This window comes from Dipodomys spectabilis, unplaced genomic scaffold (assembly GCF_019054845.1).
Source record: "Dipodomys spectabilis isolate Male_0828 unplaced genomic scaffold, ASM1905484v1 ptg000001l, whole genome shotgun sequence".
NCBI lineage: Eukaryota > Metazoa > Chordata > Mammalia > Rodentia > Heteromyidae > Dipodomys > Dipodomys spectabilis.
In genome coordinates this window covers 27,553,746-27,574,701 of record NW_024870678.1, presented here as the reverse complement: position 1 = coordinate 27,574,701, position 20,956 = coordinate 27,553,746, and the positions used below count along the sequence as shown (strand labels likewise).

The following is a 20,956-nucleotide window of genomic DNA, read 5'->3' as shown; positions in this document are numbered from 1 at the left end:
GTGCGTGTGTGTGTGTGTGTGCGTGTGTGTGCGTGTGTGTGTGTGTGTGTGTGTGTGTGTGTGTGAACTATTGGCAAAAGGAAATTCTATGGCCCCATGAAAATAGAAATTAATAAAATGAAGTCTATTGAAGTCCCCTGAGATCCATTTGCCTGAGCTTTCTGCAGATTTCTTGTATGTGTTAAATTTAAGGATGTGTATCTCTATAATAACTAGACAAAAGATACCCAAAAAGGATTTATTAGGATTCACTTTCTCTCATCTTTTTCATTGTACAATTTCTAATGAAGGTAAGTCTGTGAGAATACATTGATGTATTTGTCATACCCTTAATTAGAGAATTTTAAGCCTCTTCAATCTGCAAATTGGGTTAGAAAGCACCACTATATTTGGAGTGTGACAATCTTCCTACTTTTAACCATGCAGATGAAATGTAATCCCAAGAGAGCTTTTCTTAGAACCCATCTGGATGCCTGGGAAAAGTAATATGAAGAATTCAAAATCTACACAGGCATAGGAAATAATGAGCATGTTTCCATATGTTTCAACTAGGTGAAAACTTTTTACTCCATGGGTTGTGGAAGTAAGCTTTGATCTGGAAAAGATTCCTTTTGACTTTTTCAGATAAGGCTCTATCTTAAAAACCTCTTCATTTTCTCCCATTACCCCCTTATGATTCCCCTCCCCTCAAGTTGTAAAGTTCATTTCCAACATAGTGTCTAGTGACAATCACTGTTGAATTGGTTTACCCTTTGTCCCACCATTTCTGTGATTCCCCTTCTCTTCCCTTCCCCAAATCAGACAAACATATTATAAGACAAAGGGTACAGAAATAAAAAAAAAAATGACAACAAGGAGTAAGCCAAAGGGAAAAAAGGAAAAAAAAAGAAATAACTTCAAACAGCAAAATCCTCTTGTTTCCATTTCTTGGAAATCATTTCGATAAAGATCATTTTATATGATCATATGGACATCGCTATTGAGACATTGTGATCCTCTCCTAAGAATATCTTCCTTTGTTTCATCTTTGTCAGAAAATAAAGGAGCTTATAGGGAGAGTTCATAAGTCAACATAACTAGTTTCTCAGTTTGCTTTAAAGAAAGACATAGTGGTATACACCTATAATCTCAGCACTCAGCAGGCTGAGGTAAGGAGAATGAGAAAAAGGCTACCTTGTGCTCAGGGTATTGTGATACCCTGCCTCAAAACCCAAAGAATTTGCTTCACCAGCCATTCAGAAGATGGGGAGGTAATCTGGCAGCATCCGCATCCCCTACGGCTGATGCCACGGACATCCAGGAGATGCCTGGAACTTCCTGCACAGGTGTAGTAAGAGCCTCACATCCCCACATGGGAAGGGCACACCTGAAAACACTGAGACTCTTTTAATGCTTCTCCAACATATACTTCTCAAATGTATTAATTTGCTATAAAACTGGGAATGATAGCTAAACCCAATATCTAGAAGGTGGCCTTGATTTCATGAAAGACACACATGTCAAACATCACGAGGTGGCGTTTATTTTGTGCCAATGATATCTCAGCAAAAATACTTTTAGCATTTTAGAAGTACACCCCCCCCCAAGTATCCCCTCTAAGTTTACACTGTCCAATCGAAGTCCTATGGCTATTTAAGTGCGTTAAAATGAAATAAATTTGGAAACTCAATTTCTTCATTGTGCTAGGCACATTTCAAATGCTGGGTGCTTACAAGTGGCAAATGGCTACCATAATGTTGGAGCCAGAGAATGTGTTTGACATGTTCTTTCAAGTTCATAGAGTACTGTAAATATCTCTCCCATTTACTCTGCCCTCCACCATTTCATTTTCATGTTCCGCTTTGTATTTATTCCCCTGCCAAACCAGAAATCTTCTGCATTGATTTATAACTGCAGTGAGGCCTTCCTAAAATTTGAATCTGCCCATATCAATCTCTGGCTCACAATTCCTCATTACCCCACCAAAGGGAATCTGTTCCTCCTGCAAATGGAAGCTAAAGAAAGGACTTTGCCCTCATTTCCTGCCCTTTTCTTTCCATGTTTCTTTCTCTTTAGAAACATTGATGATTCAACCTTTTCTCCTAGGGAGCTTTCTGTTTGCATCTCTACTTACTACAATTTTTGCTTATGTTTTATAATTTAAAAACTCCAATATTATCTACTTCCAGGTCTCACAAATACAATGGCTATCACCTTTTGCTAGCATATGTGTACATGGTCCTATTTGTTTCAAGGATTTGTTGAAAGATTTTGTGGGTTAATATATGGTTATGGTTACTTTTGTAAGGTTGTGTGTATGTGTGTGTGTGTGTGTGTGTGTGTGTGTGTGTGTGTGTGTGTGAGTGTGTGTATGTGTGCGTGTGTGTTTGTGTGTGCTGGTCCTGGGATTTGAACTCAGGGCCTGAGCACTGTTCCTGAGCTTTTGTTGCTCAAGGCTAGTGTTCTACTACTTGAGTCACAGTTCCACTTTTGACATTTTGGTAGTTAATTGAAGGGTATCAAGGGGTTTTCTGCCTCTGGCTTTGAGTTGGGGCCTCAGACCTCAGCCTCCTGTGTAGACAGGATTACAGGTGTGAGCTAATATCCATCTAACATAATGATGTACAGTACACATACATAAACAATCATATACATATATGAAGCACAAACCTTCAATTGTGATGTACCACTCTCAACCTCTCCTCTCGACTCCACAGTGCACTGGTGGCTAGGTCATTTGTGTGACCATCAGTCCACCAGGCTGAACTTTCTCAAAGAGCCTGCTCTAATAAATCGAAGAGTAAAGTCTACAGATACAAAATTGGTGGGTATTGAAGTGTCCAGATAAGTTTTCTAATGTGAAACTTTCAGTTGGCAATTCCTTGAACCTGCTCAGAGATAGAATTTTTTAGTCTTACTTTTACAAAGAAGGCTAACCAGGAACTTTCTCACTCCTGAGGAAATCTCTAAAGGGAAGACTCTAAAATTTGCAAGCAGAAAAAGCAACTTTCCATATACAAAAATTGTATAGAAAGAATATATCAAGTATATGTTCTGCCCCAGAAATAAGGGGAGACAGTGGTATTCAGAAAGTTATGTGATATCATAATGATAATATTCAGGATTCTATAAACCCGAACATACAAGAAGCTTGAACTTTTGAAAGTTAAATAGCTGGTAGCAGTTGAAGAATTTAATAGATGGACTAAAGGATAAAAAAACCCAATTTCCAAAGTAGTGGAGTAGAAAAGGTAAAGAGAAAAAGATTAGAAGATAGATTGCTCCTCTCCTGTAATCAAATTTCCCCAGTGTTAATATGTGAAATATTTAATAATAACATTTTTATTTGGAGGGAAGGTGATTTTTTTCATGGTCTGACCGGTGTTTGTTCTTTTAGATAACTAAGCATTGAGGACACAGATATATGACAGTGTCCAAAAGGCGACCTTGACCTCTCCCTGTTTAGACCTCATGCACCTAAAAGACATGGATAACAGAGTCAGAATGTAGTTTACTGCACATTGTCTAAGATTTGAGGCAGAGTCAGAATGTAGTTTACTGCACAGTGTCTAAGATCTGAGGCAGAGGTGAGGAACTTTGTGACTATATGGCTGTTTCTGCAGTTATCTTATTAAAATTTTTTTCTCATAACCTCTTTGTACAACTACTTAATAAAAAGTGAAATAATGTGTTCTGCAAATACAAAATAAATCTTTCTTTTTTCCCTCTCTCCCTTCTCCTCCTTCCCTTCCTCCTCCTTTCTCTCCTTCTCTCCTTCTACTATATCCCTCTCTTCTTCCCTCTTTCTCCTTCTCTCTCTCCCTCCTCCTCTTCCTCTCTCCCCTTCCCTCTCCCTTCTTCTTTACTTCCCTCTCTCTCCCTTTCCTTTCTCCTCCTTCCCCATTCTTCCCTCTACACTCCCCTTCTCCTCCCCCTCTCTCATGCCCATTAAGACCAAAAGTTAAAGTATAGGCCTATGTAAAAGCCTTTAAAATCTTGAGGAATTTTCTGCTGCCTCTGAATTTAACGATGATGAAAGAAGTTCAGGAATTGCTATACTTAAATATTGCAAATTTTTTACATTAAATTTTTTATGTAGCCCGTGTGTCATCTTCATCCCTTTCTTCATTATTCCTAAAGACTCCATTTCAGGATCTTTACAAGGGCTATTGTGAATAACGCTGATCTTGTCCTGAATTACATGATTTATCCTTTCGTTTTGCTTCTCCAGCTAGATTATGATATACTTTAGGGAAACAAATAAGGTGCACCTCTAATTTTTCCTTCCTACCATTGCCCTGGGAAGGAGTACTGGCTGCATCTCTTGAGCTCTTACCCCAAGGGGAACAAACATTCACCGCTGTCTCACAATATTGTCCAGACAATGTCTGAATACAGCACAAGATATTATCATCTCCAGTTTCCAGATGAGAAAACTGAGACTGAGTCAGGTTGAGGACCAAGTGTCTGGGGCCCAGCCAGTGAATGGCAAGCTAGGAAGCAGAGCCATTCCTGAATGGATACCCTAAGCTCCTAAGCCCTGTACTGTCTCAACTGCCTTTTTGTTTCAGATGCAATCGCAATCATTCCCTTTCAGTTTTAGGAATAACAATTCAAGCATTTGTCCCAAAAGGCAACGAATGGTGCTATTCTATTATTTCCTCCTGTTCTTGTCTCTCCAGTCTGGATTATGATTTTCTTTTTGTACAGGGACCCGTGGCTGGGTCAGTGACAGACATGAGTGATCTTAGGAAATCTAGAGACAATCTAAGAGTGTGTGTGTGTGTGTGGGGGGTGTCTTTGGCAACACTCCCATGCTAGTCACAATCCTCAGACCATTGAGCCGTGGTGGGTCTAGCCACGCAAACACTTCCCATTTCCATCCCCGTTCCCTGAGTCACACAAAAGAACACTGTCCACGATTGGGGGAGGGGCAGGCAGAATCCCAGAACCAGTCTGTCCCCATGCCTACACCCTGGTCTCAGGCCCCCTTGCCTGCCATTTATCTGGCGAAAATAGGCCAAAGCTCTCGGCACTGGGGAACGCCCACCACTCCCGCAGCAGGCTGTGAAAACCCACTGTCTCAAAGAAAGAAAGGACATTGTTGGGAACAGGTTTTTGTGGGCAGGGCTAGGCTAAAGAGCAGGGGTTGATAAGTGGGCAAAAAATAATGAGTTGAGAAAGTGTGTCACTTGAAAATCATAAGGAGAGGAGGATCCTTGAGGAAAGTGGGTGTAGGCTGAGAAAGAAGAGCGGTCCTACTAAGAGAAGCAAATTGTGCACAACCACCATTTAGTGGGCATCTATGTCAGGGCCATCTCCAGATTGCTTCTTTCATACTATCTTTTGACATTCAATATTTGATACAATACAATAAAATAGAATATACATATGCATAGCTATGTTCCTTTTCTTTTTTTTCGGTCATGGGGCCTGAATCTGGGCCTGGGCGCTGCCCCTGAGCTCTTCAGCTCAAGGCTAGCCTCTACCACTTGAGCCACAGCACCACATCTGGCTGTCTCTGCTTATGTGGTGCAAAGGAATTGAACTCAGGGCCTCATGTATGCAGGGCAAGCGTTCTACCACTGAGCCACCTTCCCAGCCCTGATACGTTTCTTTTTAAACCATTAGAATGTCTGGGCTAAATAACTATGAGAAAATACATGTAAGTAAATCACTGTGTGTAAATTACCTGCATGATCAAGCAAGAAAGAAGACATCATTCTTTATCTAGAACCTGGGATTGGTAATTTTTGCCTTGACTATTTGAAAGAGTAAGGCTTAAGGAAACAAATAGCACTTCCTAGTTTTCAGGGCTTATATTCACATCCCTCGGAGAGGTGCTTAGATCTTAGGTCCTCTAACAGGGAATGATCTGCTTGTAGTCACAATTGATGCTACTCATAGCACACTTGGCACTTCAGATAACTCTTCTCAATTAGATTGTGTAGAAAGAAGTTAACTTAGAGAAGGCTATTAACAAGAAAATTCCTTAAAGGTCATTGTTCTAGGGAAACTTGTCTAAGAGTAGAAATGTGGTGCCTCTACCAAATGGATTATTTCACCCACATCAAATGTTTTCCTGTATCAGCTGGAATATGCTTTCCTCTGTCATTCATCTAATAGGGTGATTTGAGTGATTTAGACTATTAAACCTTACATTGCTGGCATGAACTATTCTGCGGGATGCCATCCTTCCTATATTGTTAGCACCCACTTGCTAATGTTTTGTTAAGAATTCTTGTGTTTTTGATCCTGACAGATACTAGTCTTCCGGTTCTCCTTTTTATATGATGCATTTGGTTTTGATATTGGTAGAAATGTTCCTAGAATATGTAAGGCTTCAGAAGAATATTTTTTTTTCTAATTTTGGGCCAGGCTTTTGCTGATAAAAAGTTCGATCAAAACATATTATAAAATTCATAGTCCTATGTGAAATAGTGAAGATCTAGAAAACAGGTAGGGAAAATGCACTTAGTACTTGTTTATGGCCTCATCTGTGCACATAAAGTATCTCGAGTATCCACCTCTTCCTATTTAGATGTAGGAACTACCTCTTCCAGGTCTTTTGTCATCAAAGGCATGGCTCCTGGCTTCTTGCCTATCTCTCTTCTTGAGAAAACGTAGCAACGTTGTTCTTACTTACAATGTGACTAATCACTTACTTGGGTTGAAACAACATAGATATTCCTACCTCTGAAATTCCCTCATGCTATTTGTTTACCGCCACACACACTGGTTCTCATGGATACTTCACTGTGCATCTGCTACCCCTCCAGGAACACTAGCTTCCAATGGGGCGGAGTGAAAGTTGTGACTGGGCTCTGTGAATGATGGATACACATCTAGGTCTTACCCAGAACCTTCAAGACAATGTGCATGACAGTGTGTTGTATGGTCATTGGCTGTTTAGAATTTTCTGTTGTCCACCAATGGCTCTTTAGACTGTAATCAGTGCATTTCAAAAACGTGTTCTCTCTCAATGCTGGCCCACTGCTGCCTTCCACCAATGGGAGAAGAGAGGGGCCTGTGGTTACCACAACAAGCTCCTCTTATGCCCAGAATGTCCATTCTGCATCTGTCATAAATGAAACTTGTCTTCAAGAGCACCACTACACCAAGTATAGGCAAGAGGAAATATCAGTCAGAAAGGCAAATGATCTCAAAGGCTCCAAAGAGTCACTTTCAAGGGTCCATGTGATGTGTTGGCTTGAGACAAAGGGTTTTCAGAGTGCAAGGTGATTGGTGTGTGTGTGTGTGTGTGTGTGTGTGTGTGTGTGTGTGTGTGTTGGGTTTGAATTCAGTACCTCCTCCTGCTTACTTGCTTTTTTTCAGAAACCCAAGGTTAATATTGAACTCTTGGTAGTGCAGAATCCTGAACTTGCTGTGTCTGATGTACATGACCTTCACTCAACATCAGGCTTCCAACACCACTCTGCAGGCCTGATATTATGATTCTATAAAATAGCAGGAAGCAATCTTCTTCTCAGTCTTCCCCTGGAACTGGAATCATGTCATGGGAACCTGGCATGACTCCCGTAGGGATGAGCCTTTGAATGACTATGGGGCCACATTGGTTTCTCATGCAGGGCAGAGGAAAAGGACTAATCTGGGACCAAGGCCTTTAAAGTTTCCATCCAAACTCAGTAAACCCCACCCAGGTGACATTGCCATTCTCAAAAATTGGAAACTTTGAGGAGACAACTCTACATGGGGGCAGGGGATATCAAGGTGACAATGATTGATAGAATAAGAACATTCTAACTTCTACTTGGTAGTGTTTGAGTGTGATGGCTATTGTTCTTTCTAATATTGGTGAGATTTGCTGGTGAAGCCATTTGAATATAGAGTTATCTTTATGGGAATAAACTTAAGAATTAAATTCCTTGGGGCTGGGAAGGTGGCTCAGTGGTAGAGTGCTTGCCTGGGATGCATGAGGCCCTGAGTTCAATTCCTCAGCACCACATAAACAGAAAAAGCTGGAAGTGGCACTATGGCTCAAGTGGTAGAGTGCTAGCCTTGAGCTCAAAAGCTCAGGGACAGTGCCCTGGCCTAGAGTTCAGGCCCCACGACCAACAACAACAATAACAACAAAAGACTTAAATTCCTTCAGTTTAAATGGAGTTATTCAGATTTTCTCTTTACGAATCCATTTTGCTAAGTTTTGCTTTTTAAGGGATTTATCTATTTTATGAAAGTTGAAATTAGGGACACATTGGACAAAATTGTTCATAATATTCTCAACACTTTGAATGAGTGTGAATTTCCTGCATAAATTAACCTTCCCTCTCGTATTCCCATTATTAGTAAATATTTGTCATTTTTCTTTCATCAGTTTATCTGTAAGTTAATCAATTTTAGGATTGTTTTCATTGGCTTTATTTGACAGGTTTCTTTTGTTCACGTCTACTCTTCATTATTTCCTTCCTCTTTTGAGTTTCTACATTCATACAGTATTAGTTATTAGACTTTGGATGCTTTCAAAAATAAACATGTAAAGCTATTCACTCTTTAAACTATACCACATTAGTTTTAACATACTGACTTAACAATTTCACTTAGTTTACTCTCATGACAATTGAAGAATATGCTTTGTATGATTTTAGTTCTTGTACATATTTTATTTCCACACATTTTATGGCTCAATGTATAGTGCTCTATTTGGTGTGTATCATATTACATGTGCACTTGAAAAGCATCTGAATTCTATAGTCTGCTACAGTTTTCTGTAAGTCAATTTGAGTAATTTGATTAATGATGTTATTTAAGTCTTCTGTAGCCTTATTTACTAGTTGTTCTATCAATTATAGAGAGATTAGAATTAAAACATATCATTATAGATTTGTCTACTTCTCTTTTGCAATGCTCATTTTTTGCCTTATATATTTTGAGGCTATATGGTAAGATGTGTGTGCATTTAATATTGTTCTATATTCTTGAGGAATTAATTTTTCATAATTATTGGTGAAGCTCATTTTGTCTGCTACTGAGATAGCTATTCCAGCTTCCTTATGACTTGTGATGCATTATATAGACTTTCAATCTTAAAATTTTTCCTTGAAAAATAAAGTCTCACCATGTAGACCTTGCCCAGCTAATCCTTTTACTTTTAACTTGTATTTGTATTGAAAATATATTTGTTATAGGTTACTATTATTTGGTCTTGCCTTTTTTCTCAGAAAAATTCTGAATTTTATTGAAATATTTAGACTATTTACATAAAAGTAATTGCCAAGTGATTTGGTTTAAACTTAAAATTTTGTAATTTACTTTCTATTTGCCTTACCTTTTATGTTTCTTTTTTTTCTTCCAGTCGTGGGGCTTGAACTCTGGGCCTGGTTGCTGTCCATCAGCTCTTCAGCTCAAGGCTAGCACTTGAACCACAGTGACACTTCCAGCTTTTTGCTTAGGAATCGAACCCAGGGCCTCATGCATGCAAGGCAAGCACTCTACCACTGAGCCACCTTCCCAGCCCATCTTTTTCTTATTTTTATTGCTTACTGTTAGATTTTCATTAGCTTTATTGAGAAATAATTTATGTACTGAGGACTAATTCATGTCCAGCAAACTGTCCTCTTAGAGTGGACGGGGTGATGAATTTTGACACTTGTATTTGTGCAATAAAAAGTAGCTCAGGAGTTGGGTGATTTTAGTGTTGAGTTTTCTCTCTTTTATAGTAGTTGCTATAAGGTTTACAGAGTGTCTCTTTGATGCCATGTATATTTAAATAAGACAACATCGATTATGACATTGTGAATTATGAGGAAGAACCTTACAATTGCACACATTCACTTACTTCTTCCATTCTATTGGTATAAGTTTTATTTCTATGTGTATTTTAAACACCATGATACATCATTTTATTTTTTATCTTTCAAAGAAACTAAACATGAGAAAAATGACCTTGGTCAACTATAGCTATGCCATAATTGTCCATCAGATTCACATCTGCTATCATTTAATCTCTGCTTACAATGCAGATGATGACGTATTCTTTCAATGCTTGTTGCAAAAATAATTCCTTACTTTTGAAAAATATTACTCATAGTATGTAACTCTCAGTTCCACTTTCAAGATATCATTCCGTGTTGTCTAAGCTTGTGTAATTTCTTCTATAAACCTTTTTCCTATGGATACTCAAAGTTTTTTCTCTTCACTACTTATTCCTTGTGAAATGAGTGCTATTTTTCTCTGAGTGATTATGGTTTTTTTTTTTAAATCATGCATCTGACTTCCTGAGCTTTGAGATTTATACAGTTACAATTTTCAAAGAATTTGGAAAATATTCTATTTATCCAAATTTTTTTGCCTTTTGTCTTTCTTGCTTTTTAATGAATATATATTGTTTCATAGAGCACTAGGTCAGAGTTCATTTTATTTCATCTTCTATTCTCTGTACTTCAGCTGAACATTTTCTATTACATTGTTCACATCCACTGAACCTTGGTCCTTGCAGGTTCTAATCTTCCATTGATGGCACCCCAGCTATTTTTTCTATGTAAAAGTTCTACTTGCAATTTTTTGCTCCATATTTTGGGTGTTGCCCTCTTGCATCTTGGTATGTCTAGAAACTTTTCTTGGATGCCAAACATGGTAAATTTTATGCCTTGACGGGAGGGCTTTCTTAATGAGTCTTGCGAAGTTTCATTACTGAGCATTAATTTAATCTTTATGAGGTTTTTTTTTAAAGCTTTAAAGAATGTAGCGTATAGGTACAAAAGACTCTATTTGTGCCCACGTAGGTCCTAGTTCAAGCTGAGTACACCCCACCCATATGACATTGCTTGTCTCAGAGATCATGGGTACCAGAGGAGCACTGTGAAAGTTAGAGGAAGCTACTCCAAGTGGAGGTCCTGAGGCACAGACCCAGATTTCTTAGGTCTAAGGGTGTAATCTTCACTCAAGGACTCAAGAACTATGGCCTTTGTAGGCTCTCTACTGAATGCTGTGAGTGTTCAGTAAGGATTTTTCACTCTAGATGAGGAGAACATGAATGATTCTTGACCTGGGGTGAGCTCAGATTGATTCAATTTATAGTACCTTGGCAACTGTGTCATTAGCCAATCAGCTGAGGGGTCTTTTGCAGTTCTCACGTCTTCATTTCTTCTCAAACTGAAATTGTGGGTAGTCAAGGTGCAGCTCCCTGAGTGTCAGAGATGGCAGGACATTTTCTCTCAGTGTTACATTTTGAGCTTTAAGTGCCAGTATCCTAGCAGCCAGCAGCCAGCCACCAGAATTAGTAGTTTGGTGGCTTTCTGGAACTCCAGCAACCAGGTCTTACAGCTTTTCCACAATATCACCTCTCTGTAGTCTCTTACCTTCTCAGTGTCAGCTCTTGGCAGCCATTTATTTACCTTCCTTTGTGTCCTAAAGCCTCTGCTAGTTCCAGTATCCCTCCCAGTTGCTCTTGGGAACTTTTTGGCCATCTTTTTTTTTCTTTACCCCCCCTTCTCCTCTCTCTCTCTCTCTCTCTCCGTCTCTCTCTCTCTCTTCTTTCTTTCTTTCATTCTCTCTCTTTTTTCTTTTTATTGTAAAGGTGATGTACAGAGGGGTTGGTTACAGTTATATAAGTCAGGAAATGAGGACATTTCTTTTCAAACAGTGTCATCTCCTCCCTAATTTTCTTTGTTTTGCTCCTCCCTCTTACCCACCCCACCCCCAGGTTGTATAGTTCATTCCAACATAGTGCTAGTGAGTATCATTGCTAAATTGCGTCACCCTTTTCCCACTGTTTCTGTGCTTGCCCTTCCCCTCCCCAAATCAGATAAACTTACATACACGAAAAAGGGTATGGAAATCAAAAACAGCAACAAAAGAAAATAAACCAAAGGGGAAAAACTGGAGTTCATTGCATCATTTTATATGATCATATGCACATAGATATTGAGCCCTTATGATCCTTTTCCAAAAATATCCTCCTTTAGTTTCATTGTGCGAATGTTTAGAGTCCTGTTTAATTAATCATGTCCAAGTATCCATTGGGTTTACTTACAGATTTATAGGCACATTCTAATTATTACAAATGAGGGAAATCATTACACTGATTGTGAGAGTGCAAACTTGTTCAACAACTCTGAAAAGCAATATGGAGGTTCCTCAAAAGACTAAACATAGAGCTTCCTTATGACCCAGTAATCTCATTTCTGGGCATTTATCCTAATGACCATGAACCAGGCTGCACTAAAGCCACTAGCACAATCATGTTCATTGCAGCAATGTTTACCTTATTTAAGATATGGAATCAACCCAGATGCTTCTCAGTGGATGAGTGGATCAAGAAAATGTAAAATATACATATATATATATATATGCACATACATATATATGTGTGTATATATATATTTACATACAATGGAATTCTATGATTCCATCAGAAAGAATGACATTGCCCCATTTGAAAGGAAATGGAAAGACTTGAAAAAAATTATATTAAGTGAAATAAGCCGAACACAAAGAAACATAGGCAGCCACCTTCTTTGTGCTGTGCTGCTGGGTGTACCTGGGGCTGACCGCCTCCAATCGCCTGCTCTGGTATTACTGGCTCATCCTGTCCTATTCATGCTGAAGACAAGAAAAGATAATAAGGCACTCAGATAAGGGCTTGAACTGCAGCCCAGTGGTTGCAATTCACAGCAAGGAGGCCCTGGCCTGTTTTAAGGAATGAGACGCAGGCACTGCTTCCATAGCCTAGCTGCCATAGAGAGGAGCGGGACCCTCCTTGATTGGGTGGAGGACTGCCAAGATACGGTGTCTTGGAATGTTCATCTGGAGTGGCTGTAGTTAGGACTATCTAAAGACCATCTGAAGCTGATACACCAAAGAAGCAAAAAGTGAAGCTGTGGTTGGAACTCCCAGCTGTGGAGTCTCCCAGGACAGGAATGAAGTCTTCCCAGGCGCCTGCAGCTGATTTCAAGAATTCATTAGGGATGTGACTGGGTCAGAATCTCCCTGCTAAGATGTTTAACCTAGCGTAGGATGACAACTCAAGGAATCACTAGAGAAGGTGGCGTTTGCGTGTAAGATCATGGCCATTTCTGCAGAAATGGCAGCAATCGTAGTGACAGTTGTTGCTGTTTTCCTGTAGCATCAGAGCTTCAACAGTGTTTTTCTTGGCTATCGCCAGATGCCCCAGAGGTAAAGTAAGGAAATGAGACTGCTGTCCCTGCCTGCCTTGAGGAAATCTTCAGGTTCCTTTCCAGGGCATTTATCACTGAGGGCTAGCCTATGGGAAAAGGGTGGACAGTTGTCAATCAAGCAGCTCTGGGGAGGATTGGGTTCCTGACAGCTTTCTTCATTTAAAGAAAAGGGAAAAAAAACTCCATTAAACTTCAATACCACAAGATCAATTAAGAAATTACCATTCTTAACAGTAACTCCCAGCCACAAATCTGGAGGAGGGTTGAATCCTCCTGGTGTGTCTGAGTCATAATTTTCCCCAAATTATTCTTTGTACATTATTGCTGTGAAGATAGATATGAAGTCAAAGAATAAAGGAACCCTAATGTGAATTTCAGGACTGTGTCTCTAAATAGCTCCCTCCCATACAGGAGGGTGGCATACAAATTCTAGTCTCTTCAGTCTTCCTGAACCATTCACTCAGTAAGAGCCCAGGCTTTGCGTGGGTCGATGCTCTTCCAGGGCTATCATCTGAAAATTGCTTCTAGACAGAAATCCAGGGCTCCCTCTGGGCTTATACCATGTATTTCCTTTCCTAAGGGATCACCGCATTTTTCTTCATTATTTATAGAATTCTTTATTAGTTTCAAACTCATGTAGATGAGACCTTACAGGGACCATTGTTTTAAGCAGTTCTGTTGACCAATGTCTGACAGTTTATAATCATTTTTTCTAGTTATAGTTGTGTGTGTGCATGTGTGTGTATGTGTGTGTGTGTGTGTGTGTGTGAATGCATTCCAGATCCTATTACTTCACAGCAGGAAGCAGTAATTCCCCAGATACAAAATATTTTGAACTTTGTCTCAATATTCTGCTTGGAGAGAGAACAAATGTAGATTGCTACACTTTCTCACAATTGGTAACGTCTATTTGTTTAAGTTAGACTTCCTCTTCTCATTTCTACTCCTTCCAGTCCTCAAAAAACTTTTTAATCTTAGTTTCACTTGTTAACAGTATAGGGACCTTCCAAATGACTGCCATGATTGTGACCTTAAATTGATTTCAAGGGAAAACTTACTCCTTGGAGGAATAGTCTTACCAAACGGATCTGTCTTTGGAAAACCATTTTGTAATATAACAATTCTAAAATGAATGATGACCTTTGTACCAGGATGACCGATGTATGAAAGTAATAGAAGAAAGGGGGTGAAGTTTGTGTTTTTTTGTAGCTGCCAATGGGAGCCCATAGTTCAGGTTGGAACTTGCCAAGTATCTCACCTTGAAAGTTCAAAGAAATGCTTTCTCCATGCTAGTCATGCAACATGGACCCACTAATAGATGGCACCAAGCAAAACCAGTTTCTTAAGCTCAAGACTTTTGGTTGTTGTAGGCTAAAACACAGAAGAATGAGGATATATCAATTCTTTTTAAGAAAGCAAGACGTTCTTGAAGCATTGACAATGCCCTTCCCTTTCTTTCCCTTCTCTTGGTGGAAAGCCTGGCAGGCAGAGAGCAAGAAAGTTACCATTTGTTCCACCCTCTTCTCTTGGAATCTGTGCTTCCCGGGTCATTCCACTCCCAGGAATGGATGTGGGAGAGGGGTGTGGTATGTGACATTGCGCTGACAGAACATTTAGCGATGCTGTTGAGGGAGAGCGAGCGGCCCCTGGGCAGCCTATGTTCCCACCCCACCCTTGGTTTGGCAAGCAGCAGTGAGTGCCTGCCATGGAAGGTAACTGGGGTTTGCCTGAAGCAGAGACTTCTAGTGGAGTGGACGGCTTGTTGCCATGGGAATAGGAGAGAGGAGGGTGGGGCAAAACGTGAGTCCAGATGGAGATAAGTTCATCTCTTCTCAGAAGTCACCAGTCCCAGCACAGAGCTGAGACGCAGCAAAGGGACTTAGAGCATCTGATGTCATCTACATAAGCCTAGATTGTCCTTCATGTTTCCTAGGCTCAAGGAAGTGAGGGAAGGGAGAGGAACTTTTGGAAGTTTGAATTTCAAAAAGCACAAGATTATTAATTGGGAATTGAACAAAAAATAAGAATTTTGGTGTCATCAATGTGCAGACTTGAGGACCCAGAATAATTTGTGTTACATATATCTACGTGGAGACGATTTCATCAAACAGTATGCTTTCCAAACATGTAAAATTTAACACAGCATTAAAAAGTCTTTAATATTTTGGTTGTTTTTACACATTTGCAAAGTTTCCAAAAGGTATTGTTTTGACTTATGCTTAAAAAAAAAAAAGTTTATTTTCGGGCTGGGAAAGTGGCTCAGTGGTAGAGTGCTTGCCTTGCATTCATGAGGCCCTGGATTCAATTCCTCAGCATCACATAAGCAGAAAAAGCCAGAGATGGAGCTGTGGCTCAAGTGGTAGAGCACTAGCTTTGAGCTGAAGAGCTGAGGGACAGTGCCCAGGCCCAGGGTTCAGGCTGGCAAAAAAAAAAAAAACAACTGAAAAAAAAATGTTTATTTTCAGTGAAGCTCTCCAAGTCAGCTTCCATCTCTTCCTAGCAAATCTAGCAAACCTTTTGCAAAGTATAGACATTTGTGATTACTCTAATTCTTCAACTTGTATTTCCATTTTTTCAATGTTTTACTGATGCACAAATATGAAAGCTCCTCATTCTCTTCAATGGAAAATGCTGGAAGCCTCTTCAATGATCCTCAGATATTTCATGCCCATAAAGCAGATGATTTTGAGTGCTTTTTGATAATCTCATTGGCTTAATGAAGGACAACACTATCAGTGCTGGTCACTCAATTAGTAGAAAATCACAAACGTAACTTTAGATTATAACTGTGTGGCTGTTGCTGTGTGTATATGTTTAACATAACCCATACAGACGTAAATGTGATTATTTCTTTTCAAAAATAGATAATATAACAAAATGAGTAAGAGTATATAGAATGAACAATCTCCCAGCAACGGGGCTTACAGACATGGAATGAGTTTGTCATGAGAGACCTTGGTCTGAACTCTCACTTTTTTGTGATCCTGTATTAAAATCACAACCCTTGTTCTTTTCTGTGTCCCAACTTAAGGTGTAATTTTGCTTGTTTTCAATCTTTCAGAATTAATCCAGTTTTTGTCTGTCTAAAATATGCAGTTTTTCCTTTGTGATCTAGTATGAAAATTTAATCCTTTTTGAACACAAATCAAATCCTCTTGTATTTATTGATCTTGTTATATTTGGATGCAATTCTTTCAAGGTATTTTATGATATGTTTTCTGTTTTCTATGTAAGCATAGTTATTAACAATGATTGAAATTTTTAATAAAATCCTGTGGTAAAATTATATGGTAAAGTATAAACACATTTATTATTAAAGTATATTTACTTTGAATTATGTATAAATAATCAGGAGCTTTCTAGAAACTTCTCAGGGCAGTACTAGGCCATTGGAAGTAGCCAATGGGAACAATCAGGCTTACTTAGGAAGTGGTTATAGATAAGAAAGAAGAAATAAATATGTGCAGATGTATAGATGTGTGTATATCTACACATATATAGAGACAGCATTTAAACTGTTAACTAAACTTAATATTTTTTCCAGTCCTGGAGCTTTAACTCAGGGCCTGGGCATTGTACTGAACTTCTTTTGCTCAAGGCTAGCACTCCACTTGAACCACAGCGCCACTTCTGGCTTTTTCTGTTTATGTGGTACTGAGGAATCAAACCCAGGGCTTCATGCATGCTAAGCAAGCACTCTACCACTAAGCCACCTTCCCAGCCCAAATTTAATATTTTTGAGTAAATGATTTTATATCACTTGTTGATACTAGCATGTGCAATCAACTACTACATTTTTGCTAGGTAATATTTTATAATTTATGTAACATTATATTTCCTACTTTGAACATAGTTACAGTTAAGATTTTGTAAATTAGCTTTTGCAAGTAATTCTTTTTGGTATTATCCAAAAATATACTTTACAAACAACAACAACAACAGATATTACAGAAAAGAACCAGGTAGCACCAACCCACTATATCAGGCAGATGAGAGAAGCAAAAGGAAGGAAGAGATTCCAGTGTTTTTAGGACTTTGAGAAGCACCATGAAGACATCAGGCTCAGATTGACTGGTCTTTATTAAAGTTGAAGTTTGCATCTAGGAAGAGTTTCACAAGAGGAAATCAGGAGATCCAAGCACACTCAGGGTTTTGACTAAGTTGATACCATTCTTACTAACATTGCTCTTTTGAGGCAACCATGGCTTTATTGCAACAGGAACCATCTATCCTGCTTTCTGTCTGCCTCATGCTGTGGTTCATTATTCCACCCACCCTCATGACTACATACATCAGTGCCTTGTGTCACATCTGCCCCTTTCAGTCTTGGTAAGAAACACAATGGAATTTTATTCTTTCTTGATTTAGTGGATTTGTAATTGTAGAAGTAAAAATCAATGACCAATTTTAGTTTTAAAACTAGAAAAGCAAAGATATGGTCAATCAGGGATTTCTTTGGAGTGGGGAACACCTTTAAGTCACAATGAGATGAATTAATTTGGACACCAGGGTACTCCATTTTTTTAAATACATATTTCTACATTAAAAGTTGTCCTTCCTCCAAGCAGGAAGATGAGGCTGATGTCATTTGCTTCCTCTAAAGTTTTCCTTCCTGCACCATCAGTGCCCAGGGGATAACAATTCAAAGACAGACTGGTTTTGCTCATTCCGTAGAGCTGGATGTCATTCCAATTTGGGCTTCTCTTTCTCTTCTTCCATACCTAGAAATTAAAAAAAGTATTTAATTTGGCCACCAAACTAAGAGCTCACAAAAGAACTTACCTCCCTACACTGTTTTCCTGTCCACCTTCCTTCACAATCCCCTGTTGTACTCCTAGCTAAGAAAGCCATTTACAACTTCTCCCAGAAACATCCTCCGTGACTTCTCTGCCCGCTCTGTCCTGGAGTCAGGACACAACACCTCTGCTCCATGGCCAGCTCGTCAGGCTCTTGGGAGTAAGCACCGTGACACAAGCGGAGTCTTGACTCATTAAGTTTGCGTGGCAACCCCAGCCCGCCTCCTTCTTAACCAGTTTCCAGCAACAAAGCCATGTAGTCATCTGTGTTTTTTTAAAAAAACCTCAAGAGATATTTTGTTCTAGCTCTGTCCCTTTCCAAGGCCCCAACTATGGATTTTCAAAAGCCAAAAATGTCTTTATTAAATTTTTAAATTTATTTTTTGAAAGCTCATGAGGACCTTAGTAGCTCCAAGAACTGTTTGTTTACATACTTGTATATACTTAAAACATTTTTTAATAGCCAGGCTTCAGTAGCTCATTCCTGTAATCATATCTACTTGGGTGGCTGAGATCAGAAGGATCAGGATTTGAGGCCGACCCCAACAAAAGTCTTCAGACTTTTGTTTGATTTCCATGGCTAAGGAATTGCCAGAGGTCTACACTTTTTCCAAAGTTCTTCTTATAAATCATATTAAAGAAAACTTGAGACTGAGGAGCAAGTGCACTTGAAGGATGAATAGGCATGAGGGTGAGAAGATACCATGTGCTTTAGTTATTGGGTATCCAAGGCAAAGGCTGTTTAAACAGGCCAGGCCACTTCAGACACCACTTTGCTCCCATGTTCTCTCTCATGGGGAGAAGGAGCTATCAGAGTTTGCTTTTCCTGAAGAAAAGTTTCCTTCGAAGCACGGCCTATTTGGGGCTGTCGTGGCAGGAATGGTGCAACCTTCAGTGGTGAGAACTGGGGTTGTTCATTGATAGAGAGGGAAAATGGTTCCCAACCCACTTCAGTCTGACAGCTGAGAAGCAGAGGGGAAACTTGGTAGTTATACATGATGTTTGTAAGATCCCAAAGTGCCATTTCCACAAAGTACAGAAAGCGACCCTTCATCAAGTCGAAGTAGGCCGAACTAGAATGACCAAACTGGAGACCGACTGGGAGAAGAGCTCCACCAGGGGGCAGTGTTCCCACAGGGCCGGGGAGAGGAGACTGGGATGGGTGGCTGAAGAAGGAGGGTGTTTCCACATACTGGGGCATCTATCCACCCACTACTGGCTTGCTTGCTCTGTCCTTACCCAACCTTCCACTCTTGGGCGCTATCAGTTCTGATCTTACAAAATTTGATTTTGATAAGACTCATCACTCACTCAGGTATATTGCAAATGGAAGAGATGCTGAGACTCAGTACAGACATGCAGCTGCTGTCACGGGCAGAACTGTGTCTCTGCTCTCCCTTACCTCCACCCTGCCCTTTATGTTGAAGTCCTGATTCTCAGTTCCTCAGAACGGGAGAGAATGCCAAGCGTGTGGTGGAACAGCCATTTGCTAAAGAATTAGGCATTTGACTCAGGGATCCAATCAACAGCCTCAGCAGCAGCAAAAAATAGAGGTGATTGTTCTGGGAAGACTTATAAAACATCTTCTCCTCTGATGGCCTAAACCTTTTTGAATTGTAGGAAGAAGACAATACTATGTATCTATGTATCTCTATCTATGTATATCTATCTATCTATCTATCTGTCTGTCTGTCTGTCTGTCTGTCTGTCTATCTATCTATCATCTATTCATTTTTGGTGATATGGGAGTCTGAAATCAGAATTTTGGGCTTGACAGGCAAGTGTTCTATCACTTGCATCCAGCCCTTTTTTTTGTATTTTTGTTGTTGTTGCTGTTTGTTGTGGGGCTTGAACTCAGAGCCTGGGCACTGTCTTTGAGCTCTTTAGTTCAAGGTGGTACTCTACCACTTGAGCCACAGCACCACTTCTGGTTTTCTGATGGTTAATTGGAGATAAGAGTCTCATGGATTTTCCTGCCTGGGCAGTCTTTGACCTGCTATCTTCAGATTTCAGCCTGCTGAGTAGCTAGGATTACAGGCATGAGCCACCGATGTCTGGCCTGGTGTTATATTTTTAAATTTCTAGACAAGGCCTCACTGGACTCTGATTCACTTACTTATGTTTCTCACTATTGCTCAGCTGGCAGGCACACCACTGCACCCAGCTTCTGTAGAGACCGGGGGCCAAGGAGGAGGGTGTCTCCTAACTTTTTCCCTGAGCTCCCAGTCTCCACCTCCAAGTAGTGAGGCTTACAGGTACAAGCTCCTAGCTCCTGGCAGAAGCCAACACTATTTTTGAGACTTTTATACCAGCAATAACACTGCCAGCCTGGAGTGGGAGAGACAGAGACAACAGGAAATAAAGGACCAATGGCTCCAAAGAGGGGTCGGGCAACTAGCTCCACCTAGGTTCCAGATGGTAGGTCTGCTGCTACCTAGGTCTAAGGGGCAGAATAGCTGCCACAGACCACGAAGACCGGGTCACACCTCTTCTGATGATCCCTGGGGACAGAGCACTCAGCCAATGAGGATTATTCACAAGCCTTCAAGTGGAAGAGAATTTGCCCTGCTCCCCATCAGACCAGGATCCCTATCCCCATCGTGTGCTATTTCCCCCTTTAGAAGGGCAATGTACATCATGGACCACCACAGTGTTCTAGCAGCAGGTATCTTCTGCTTGGTTTCATAGGTTCACTTGCAGATGGAGCAGAATTTTTGTTTCAGGAAAGAATCATGCCCCAAGTCTCACCAATACCCAGTTTATATTCTTATTTCTGATGAGATGATTGAAAGACATTTTTGGGTTCATTGGGATGGAGTAGTATGTTCTGCATGTAGGAAGGACATGGATTTTCGTGAGGAGAGAGGGTGGGGTGCAGTGTTTTTGGTTGAATTAGGTCTCCCCAAATTCATAGGTTGAATTCCCAAGCTCCCAGTGTCTCAGAATGGGACCATAATAGATAGGATCTTTACAAAGTTTAAATGAAGTCATATGGGTAGAACCTCATATACACACCACAACACACACAGGGCTTCCATTTAAAGA

General features: G+C 40.0%; 1 protein-coding gene and 1 long non-coding RNA gene across 3 annotated transcripts in view; one reads left to right on the top strand and one right to left on the bottom strand.

Annotated features, from left to right (window-relative positions):
• Positions 1–3,516: 3,516 nt before the first annotated feature.
• On the top strand, positions 3,517–16,661 carry LOC122098732. The gene is made up of 3 exons (XR_006145808.1): positions 3,517–3,529; positions 4,427–4,430; positions 16,212–16,661. It is a non-coding gene; the product is annotated as an uncharacterized LOC122098732 (long non-coding RNA).
• Positions 16,662–17,177: 516 nt separating this feature from the next.
• Aig1 (androgen induced 1) overlaps positions 17,178–20,956 on the bottom strand; it is a 215,014-nt gene continuing 211,235 nt past the window's right edge. For both annotated transcript variants that reach the window (XM_042669087.1, XM_042669133.1), the window contains one exon: positions 17,178–17,836. In XM_042669087.1, coding sequence (XP_042525021.1) covers positions 17,799–17,836 — 38 coding nt within the window. In that variant the 3' untranslated portion in view covers positions 17,178–17,798. The remainder of the gene's footprint in view (positions 17,837–20,956) is intronic.